The sequence below is a fragment of the Elephantulus edwardii genome, unplaced genomic scaffold (genome assembly GCF_000299155.1).
Source record: "Elephantulus edwardii isolate Elephantulus edwardi_28Jun2011 unplaced genomic scaffold, EleEdw1.0 scaffold00125, whole genome shotgun sequence".
Taxonomy (NCBI): domain Eukaryota; kingdom Metazoa; phylum Chordata; class Mammalia; order Macroscelidea; family Macroscelididae; genus Elephantulus; species Elephantulus edwardii.
In genome coordinates this window covers 1,797,558-1,807,795 of record NW_006399875.1, presented here as the reverse complement: position 1 = coordinate 1,807,795, position 10,238 = coordinate 1,797,558, and the positions used below count along the sequence as shown (strand labels likewise).

Below are 10,238 nucleotides of genomic sequence, written 5' to 3'. Positions count from 1 at the left end.
GTTTGTCTCAGAATAGAGTATGGTGCAGACCCTAGTACCTAGATTTGCTAGGAGTCTCAAGATGGCACATAACAACAACAAAATTAGATTATCTAACAGATGGAATACTCAGAGAAGCATGGCTTGGGTACTTCAGTTGAGAACTGCTGGCCCCCTGTTTTATGCTCTCTGTTCTATCTCCATTCCTGGCTGGCTGTCTCATTATTAATAATTATAAAAATATTTTACCCTCAGTCTGTAACATTCTGGCATCCAAAACTGGAACAAGGTGGTGGTTTCTCTTTAGATAAGGTGGTGGTCTCTCTTTCTTTCTCTCTTTTTCGAGAAGACACCCAGAACTGAAAGGTAATTAAATTCACTCAGGTGATCAGTTGGCCCAGTGGATAGAAATAGATGCTACCAAGCCAAAGGTGGGTGACTTTTTTCCCCTTCTGTTGTATTTTATTTTCTGGCAAAGCTTATCAGTGGGTGACTTTTAATCCCGTGGCCGTCGGGCTTGTCTTTCATTGTTTTAGTTCAAACATTCCTCTAGGTCATATAGCCCTTGTGTGTCCACTTGCCAGACAGTGGTCACTTGTGGTTGCTGTGGGGTTGAACACTGTGACACTGATGTGTCAAATGCGTTAATGGCTGGTTACCCAATGTGGACAGAGAGTGGGGTGGAGCTCCCCTATTAAAACAAGCTTGGAAGCAAGAGTGGCATCCACTTCCATAATAGCTTGCCTCCGGGAACCCTATGAACCTGAAGAGAGGATGAAAGACACACAAGTGTTGAGGACTTTTGTTCACAGGGTCACTATGAGTCACCTGAGACTTGATGGCACTTAACAACAACAACAGCAGATGGAAGAGTATAGTGTGTGTTTTGTAAGCTCCCAGATGTAGTGTACTCTCTAAGCATTCAAAAGAACATCAGATTAATTGCTGACCCTTCTATCCCTTGAAATGGGATAAAGTAATCAAGAGTTAAGAATCATTCAACGAACTTGGACGCAAAGAATTCAACGGGAGGCTTATTGCAGTGATTTATAGAACATTTTACTGTGAACCCCAGGAAACAATCATTTTTATGTTGTGAACCTGATACACATGCATACAATGGACTGAAAGGAAAATTTCATGAAACAATGCATATCATTACTACTTATTGTGTTGTATTTTTATTCTGATTAATTTTTAAATTTACATGTTGTAAAGTGAAACATGGAAGGTCATGGTTCCAATGGGTAGATTTCCTATCTTTCTCCTGCAGAGTGGCTGGTGGATTTGACCTGCGTGCCTTCAAATTTGCAGCACAGATTCTTACCACTAGGCCACCAGAGCTCCCTATTGCAATGCTTAATAATTGCTATATTTGAGCTCATTGTTGCAACCACGCTGTCAATTCACGTCTTTTATGCTGTACCAAGGTCGATACCCTTCTCCAGGAACTAGTTCATCCTGATAAAATTGTCAAAATACATGAGAATGAGTCTCACTAGCCATGCTCTGAAGAAGCATTCTGTTTGTACTTTGAAGTTGTTTGTTCCTCTGCCTGCCTGTGGTACATTTAAAATTCTTCATAACATTATAATTCAAGTGTATTGATGCTTCTTCTATCTATTTTGTATATTTTCTACTTTTTACAAACATATCAGGAAATTTAAAACCCTATAGGCAGGATCAGGTGCACCTTAGTCCTCAAAGCACTGGCATTGCTTTGAAAAGGTGACCCAGTTGTTTTAAATACTCTAAGACTTAATGTGTTGTAATTGATTTGCCCAATATAATACAGCATTTGATTTCTCAAGTGCTATTTTATTAAACATTGTTTGTCAATCTAAAAAAAAATAAAAACAACCTAAAGTAAATTCTGGACAACTTCCATCTTTTCTATTTGTCATGGTCCAATTGTAAGCAATTTTTTACCTTATTTTGAGATGTGTTTTATATTTAACAGGAGAGAATGTTGTTCTCAAGTAGTATTATTAACATTTTATTGAGATACATACAATTCTTACACCATAAAATTCACCCTCAAATGTGTGAACTTAATCAGTTTTTCTTACACTCACCAACTTGAGCAACTATCATCACTATATAATTTAAAACATTTTTATTTCTCTGAAACAAATTCTGTAGTCATTTGATTTTTGACTTAGTACTTGGAGTGCACAGTTTATTTTAGATGTGCAGTTCTCATTATTTTCTGTAGATTCTAAAATATTTAACTTAAAACAGAAGAACTTGTATTGGAAAATGCTTTCTTTGACAACATAACAAAATTTCACTGAGGTGTATAGTGTTAATATTTAATACTGTTAATGATAAACCAGTGATTTTTTTTTTCTGATACCTATATTCAAAGCAATGGTCAGCTAACATTTCAGAGCTAATAAGTAAACAGCTAGTAGGATCTTTTAAAAAATATGTATGCTGATTTATTTACAATGTCCAAATGGATTGTTTTTCACCCAATATCCTTCCCATTTCCTTCATACGCCCGGACCCATTGAATTGTACAATCCTATGATTAACAACCCCCACAGCCCATCGTCACCCCTTAGCAGCATCTCTTGAAAGCCACTGGATTCAAATGTCGACAGAAATATTATCTAGCCAAGTACTACGTGTGAAAGAAATGTCATTAAACGGGGAAAAGCAAGACATTCATTGACCGATCACAATTACGGATGATCCATTCAGGCAGCTTTCAAAAATACAAAAACAAAAATATGTGTCTTCTCTGCTTTCTTTCCCTGAGCTACCAAGAGAATAAATTTAATTCAAGTTTTGTATCATAATTTCCAGTCAGACCACCCGCTGGGCATCAATCCCTGGCCAGGTTTATCAACAGAAACGAAACTCTGACAGTTTGAAGCCTGCATCTGAAAACACATGGCAAGTGCAGCTTTCAAAAAAGAGCAAGGCATTGACTTTCAAAACAGCTCTGCCGATTGCACGCAATCTTGATAAGGGGACTTTCCAATGAAGAATTTGCTGGGTGCATGACTGATAGCGAAGCTGTCTTTCCTGAGGAAAATCGTGACATCTTCAGTTGACATCAACTCAGTCCCATCTGAGACAAAAAAGGTAAAGAGAAGACAGACATTTATCCTTTGCGAGGTTGTTGTGGCAGAGGAGAAAACAATTTGCATACGGGCTTTAATGAGGAAAGGTGATTGGAGCTCAGTATTAAAACTGACTCTGCATGCAGATGCTGTTGCTGAAGGTCTTCGGATGACCTCATTATCACCACCTTTGAAACAGGCTCTAAAAATGTGGTTCTTTCTACAAGGTCTTCATGGCACCCCTATCACAACCACTTTTTTGAATCTGTTGTAAATTTGGCACACTTGCTAGAAAATCTTCAGGGTGTCCTTATTGACATCACTATAAATACATTCTTGCTAGGATGTCTTTGTGGGTTATTATCTACAGCCAGGTAACTTCAGAGAGCATTGTTCAAATTCTTTTTTTTTCTTTTTCCTTTACATTAAGCAATCATTATTGGTGAAGACCATGGCATGGGTCAGGAGTTGGACAATGACTAAGGATGATCAAACACTCAACGTCTTTGAGTTGTGGTTAGGGAGAAGAGTAGCGAACATGCTATGCACTGCTAAGAGAACAAATACGTCCATGCTGGAGAGGGTGAAATCAAGCTGTTCCTTGAAGGCAAGGATTTTGAAGCTCTGTCTCATGTACTTTGGATATGTTGCCAGGAAGGACCAGTACTTAAAGAGGGAGGTGCCTCATGCTTGGAAGAGTGGAGGGACAGCAGCACAAGAGAGGAAGAGATGCATTGACTTAATGACTAGGGTAGTGGGGGTAACTGTGTGAGAAACAATGAAATTGACTTTAGATAGTGCAGGATTCAAAGTTGTTGTACAAGGGTCACTATGAGCTGCAGGCAACTTGACGGCATATAACAACAACGTTAATCATTATTTTGTCCAAATGGGTAGTGAGAACAAGCTGTTGACTCTTGGGTAGATTCTATACAAGTTTTCAGGTCTCTTATTCATAGGGCCACTATGAATCGTCTATCACTCAACGGCACTTAACAATAACAACATAGAGGAAGCCCAGTTGGTCTAGTGGACAACAAGTGATGCTACCAAGCCAAAGGTAGGTTATTTTAGCCTGTGGCCCTCAAACATGATTTTAATTGGCTTTGGCCAAATATTCTTCTAAGTGATATAGCACTGGTCTGTCCATTTGCAAAATAGCTTACCTCCAGAAACTCTGTGAACGTGGAGAAAGGATGAAAGTTATACAAGTGTTCAGGTCATTCATTCATAGGGTTGCTATGAGTTGTCTATGACTCAACAGCACTTAACAACAACAACAACAACAACAATAACAACATTACTTACTCTTATTCCATTTCCTAAGAAGATGTAGTGGTATAGTTGTCTAATTGAGAAATCTCTTGCCATATGAGAAGGACTTTGCATATCTTTGCAACTGCTGAGAAGTAACAGTGAGCAGGCATGCTATCCTGTCTTTTTCTAACTGCCAAACACCGATTGCAGGACTATATCCTTTCTTAAAACCTATGCACAATAAGGTTGGCACAGGATAGAGCAAGTTTCAGGGCTATTGTACATGGGGTCTCAATGAGCCACAAGTGAATCAATAGCACATAACAACAACAATACCTATGCAATCCATATGATGAGCAAATTAGTCACTCAGGACTATGTGAATAAGAGTGTGATATTAAGATCGGAAGAAGAATCATTGACACGCTGCATTATGTAAATGGAATAACATTACTTGCAGAAAGTAAGGAAGACATGATGATAATCGAAGACACCAACATTTAATTTGGATTGCATTTCAACACAAAGAAAGCAAAAATCCTCATCATTGGACTAATAGGCACTTCATGATAGATAAAGACTGAAGTTTCCAAGAATTTTCTTTTATTTGGATCTATAATGAACACCCACGTGGCAGCCATCAAGAAATCAAAATGTTTTGCATTGGGAAAATCTACTGTCAAGAACGTCTTCAAAGAACTAAAAAGCAAAAATGTCAGTTTAAAGACCAAGGCGCACCTTAACCAACCCATAGATTTTCAGTTACTTCCTATGCATCTGAAAGCTGAAGAATTAATAAAAACAAAGGAAAATCAATGTCTTTGAATTCTGATGTTAGTGAAGAATATTGAATATATGACACAGACTTTCAAAAGAACAACAACCGAAAATCTATCTTAAAGGAAGTGCAACTAGAGTGCTCTTACTTCGCCTCACTTACTTTAGTCATGTTTTCTAGAAGAACTTGTTCCTGGAGGCAGACATCAGCCTGGGAGAGGTAAAGGAGAGAGTCAGGGGGAAAAAAGAAAGACCCTCAATAAGATGGATTGAAAACGGTGACTGCAGCAATGGGCTTGTGTGGAGGGCACAGGATAGGGCAAGATTTTGATCTACTGTTCACTGGGTTCCTATGAGCTGCGGTTGATTCAACAACGCCTAAAAATATGAAAAGAAGTGCCTCTACCCCTAGATCATATAAAGATTCTGAGACACTACTTTGACACTGACTTTGACCTTACAACTTCATTGGCTCCCTCTTTACCCCTGGGTAGACCTTTTCATAAGAGGCTTGGCAAACAACTTGAATGTAGCTGTGGTATTTGGCATGGCAGAGCCATGGGGCCTTGAACAGAATTCTGTGTCACTCCCCACCTGTATTCTATTCCCATGATTGGTTCCAAACAGAGCGTGCTTGCTTGCACTGAGGATAAATATCACTTAAAAGAAGTTAAGAAAAGTAAACTGGGTGATTTTCTCCAAGGAAATCCATTACGTCACAAATCTCAGAGGACAGTTTTACAAACCTAACACTCTGGGATTTTAAAGAAGATGTAAACATTCACTTATCTAACCTCCAGAAGTATTTAGCTCACTCTACTATACGTGATTCATAGGGACCTAAGTCCACCTACATGTTTCCAATTGATCCCTTAGCCCCATCTCCTAGATCTCTGTAGATGCAGTCTTGCTTCATAGGGCTATGTTGGTAAACCATTATTTTAGGCCCCTTTCCAGGAAGAACACAGAGAGGGAACAGTTCGGCTGTTAGTTTGACTTCTGTCCAATTGTAGCTCTCTTCTGCTCATTTAAGAGTCCCTGAGATCTCTAAGTGACTCAGAACTGGCACTGAATCCCTAAGTATCATATAACTAGATCAAGAGATAACAATAATTGGAGGAAAGATTAACATCGTCTTGAATTTCATTTTTCGTGGATCCACAATCAAGCCCATGAAAAGCAGCATTGAAGAAATCAAAGATCATCTTGTTGTACTGCATTGGGTAACTCTCTTAAAACTGATCTCTTTAAATCGATGGGGGGGGGGTGGGGAAGACATCCCTTTGAAGACTAAGGTGTGCCTGACTGAAGAAATAAAACAAAAACTGAAAAATTACTGCCTTCAAATCAGTTCTGCCTCTGATCATGCTTCCAAGGCTGTAAATGTTTATGGAGACTATGTGTCTTCTTAGGAGAAACTAGTAGATTCAAACCAGTGACCTCTGGGTTATGCGAACTGGCACCATGCCAGTGGAGTTCCTTAGCTATAATATTTTCAAATGTTTAATTTAGAAGATCTATAAGGACTTTAAAAAGGGAGAGTAGCCTTCTGCTTCCTTGGAGTGGTGAGTGCCCCAGCCATGGAAGCTTTCCTTGCCAGCCTCTGTGGGCCAGAGAGGACTTTAAGGACTTTAGGAAAGGGAAGTTACCCTTCCCTCCACTTCCCTGAAGAGGGAAGCTTTCCACCAGCCACAGGACTGGAGAGAACTTGAAGTAGGGCGAATTGTACTCCCTGTGTGTTCCTCAGCTAAAGTAAGATTTCCCATGGACCACAGGATGAGAGGACCTCAAGCACAGAGAATTTACCTCTCCTCCCCAGATTCAGTGAGATCCCTCACGGCCAGAGAGGACCTTAGGAGTCTTCCCCTTCCCTGAGTAGTTAAACGTCCCACTTGGGCCCAATTTTCCCCTGATCACAGAGACCACAGAGGTCTTCAGGCAGAACGAGTGGCGCTCCTTTTCACCAGAGCAGGGAGTACCCCAGGTGGCCAGATTCAGGACCTGCGAGGAGCCCAGACAAGGAAAACTCTATCATAGTAATAGTATGGAAGAAGCAGAATACCTCACACCCTATACAACACAACAGCAAGATGCCACCCAAAAAGGGACCAAAATACAGAATCACTGACTTTTCTAAAGGCAGAAACTCTGATTGAACTTCATGATATAGAATTCAAAAGAACAATTATCATGTGTTTTCAATAGACAAAATTAAAAATTGTGAAATTGGAAGACTGTACATTCAAAATCCAAGAGGAACTTTAAAAAAAAAAGTACAAGACAAAGCAGATAAAATCACCGAGGCTTTAGAAAACATAGAAAAACAGGAACTAGTAATGGAGACTATTAACACCAATGTGTCTGAAGCTGTCAAATAAGCAGATTTGAAGAGATAGAACACAGAATCAATGAAACAGAAGGTAAAGTCCCCAAGCACTGATCTGCTAGAGTGAAAAGCAGGACCAAGAAGAAAGGAAAAGGAAGAAAGCCTAAGAGTAATATAGGACACCATCAAGAGGAGTAATATGCGCATAACTGGAATTGCAGAAAAAGAAGCAGCAAAAAAATTGTCTTTAAAAACTGTGGCATAGTTATAGGAAGAAAACTTTGCAGCTATCCTACAGAATAAGAAAACAGCATCCAAGAAGCTGAGCAAATCTCAAATAGAATAGACCTCAAAAGAAAAACTCCAAGAGATATTGTAGACAAATTACCAGAATTAAGAACAAGGAGAGAATTCTAAAAACAGCTAGAGAAAAAGGCAGAGCAACCTATGAAGAGGAGCAAATAAGATTAAGTGCAAGTTTTTCAACAGAAATTATGCAAGCAGAACAGTGGAATGACATACATCAATATATCTACACTCAAAGAAAGACACCTGTCAGTCAAGGATACTGTACCTGCAAAACTGCCCATCAGCACAACAGGGTGAACAATAAAATCTCGGAAAACCAGACACCAAGAGAGTAAAAGTTGGTCAAAATAATAACAATGTTGTTGCAGAAAGTCAAGGACTGTAGTCTTCAATATGGATTGAAGCTCAACATCAAGAAGACAAAGATTCTCACCACTGGGCCAATAGTCAGCACCATGATAGATGGAGAAGAGATTGAGGTTAACAGTTACAGCTTGCTCAACTCCACAATCAACACTCTTGGAACCAGCAGTCAGGTAATGAAAAACCGAAATGCACTGGAAAAATCTGCTATCAGGGACCTCTCCAGAGTACTGAGAAGCAATGATGTCAATCTAAAGACTAGGTGAACCTGATCCAGGCCATGGCCTTCACAATTACTTGTCATGCGTCAAAGAACCGGACAATAACTAAGGACGACAGAAGAAGAATTGATGCCTTCGAGTTATGGTGCGGGCGAAGAGTCTTGAACATACAGACCACCAAGAAAACAAATAGGTCTGTCTTGGAGAGGGTAAAATCAAGTTTCTTCTTGGAAATTAGGATTATGATGCTCTGTCTTACATACTTTGGGCACATGGCCAGGAGGGAGTGCTCCTTGAAGAAGGGCATCATGCCTAGAAGGGTGAAAGGACAGTGCAGGAAAGGAAGATCCTGAATGAGATGGATTGATACAGTAACTGGGGCAATGGGTGTAGATGTGATGGAGTCCGTGAGACTGGCTCAGGACAAGGCAGAGTTCAGAGCTGTTGTACGTAAGTTCTCTATGAGTCTCAGGCAACTCAATGGTACATAACAACAGCAACAACATGGCAAGCTACAAGGGACTTACTTGAGCAAGTATTAATTCTATCACGGAAGGTCAAAGAATAAGAGAAATATTTTCATAGAGATAGATTGTGAGAATGAGTTCAAGCATAGTGGTGGTTGTTAGGATGCATAGGACTGGACAGTGTCTCCATTCAGTTGAACATGGAGTGCATATTGTACATAAAGTTGCTATCAATGTTAGTTGGCTTGACAACACTATCTTCCTTTATACAAAGAGGCCATATAATTGTGACCTTGAACTTAACTTTAAGAATTTGATAGGACTGGATTCATACCTGTTTTTGACTGTTACAAACTCTGTGTCCAAAAATGCCCGAGAAGGTGACCTGGAGGAGGCGGATGAGCATTTTGTGCCAGCTGCTCAGAAGATACCAAGAGTCTAAGAAGATTGATCGCCACATGTATCACAGCCTATACCTGAAAGTAAAGGGGAATGTGTTCAAAAACAAGCGAATTCTTATGGAACACATTCATAAGCTGAAGGCAGATAAAGCCCGCAAGAAGCTCCTGGCTGACCAGGCTGAGGCCCATAGATCTAAGAACAAGGAGGCACGCAAACGACGTGAGGAGTGGCTCCAGGCCAAGAAAGAAGAAACCATCAAGACTCTGTCTAAAGAGGAAGAGACCAAGAAATAAAGCTCCTCTCCTCTCTGTACATAGTGGCCTTGGCAGTTATATAGGTCATTCAATAAAACCAGCCTTTGTCTGCCAAAAAAAAAATAATAAAAATTTAGAGAAACCTCAATTTCAGGTTGTTATTCTTGTTGTTTTGTACCATTGAGTCACCTGCTATGTATAGCAACACCATGTACATTGGCTCTGAAACTTTCAATATCCTAAATTAATCTCATTTTCAACAGACTTAATCCCATTTCTCTAATCACTGAGTTAAGTACCTCTTACCCTGTGTCTTCTCTACAATTTGTTGTGATCCACACAGTCGACTGCCTTTGCATAATCAGTGAAACGCAGATAGACATTCCTCTATTACTCTGCTTTTATCCAAGATCCAGCTAACATTGGCTATGATAACCCCACCATGGCCTTTTCTAAACCCAGCATGCTTGCTTTTTTGCCAATTCCTTCAGAGCAGCTTGAACTTCCTCCTTCATTACCATAGGGTTTTGATCATATATTATTTCCTCAAATTCTTCTGTGTCAGCCAATTCTTTTTTGTGTAGTTCCTCTGTGTTCTCCTTCAATCCTCTTTTGATGCATCCTGGGTCATTCAACATTGTATCTGCAGCATTCTTAAGTATTGCAATTCAGAGCTTCCAATTTGTTCTTTAATTGAGGACTGACAATATCAGTATGAGGACTAAAATGTGCTGATTCAGGCCATGGTCTTTGCAGTTACTTGCTATGTATTTGAGAGCTGGACAATGACAGAAGGAGACTAGCTACCTTTG

At 39.7% G+C, this 10,238-nt stretch overlaps 1 protein-coding gene across 1 annotated transcript in view; it reads left to right on the top strand.

The window, feature by feature from the left end:
- Positions 1-9,465, top strand: part of LOC102843704 (60S ribosomal protein L19-like) — a 12,180-nt gene extending 2,715 nt beyond the window's left edge. The window contains exons 2-3 of the mRNA XM_006893174.1: positions 7,404-7,423; positions 9,134-9,465. Coding sequence (XP_006893236.1) covers positions 7,404-7,423; positions 9,134-9,465 — 352 coding nt within the window. The remainder of the gene's footprint in view (positions 1-7,403; positions 7,424-9,133) is intronic.
- The last annotated feature ends 773 nt before the right edge of the window (positions 9,466-10,238 follow it).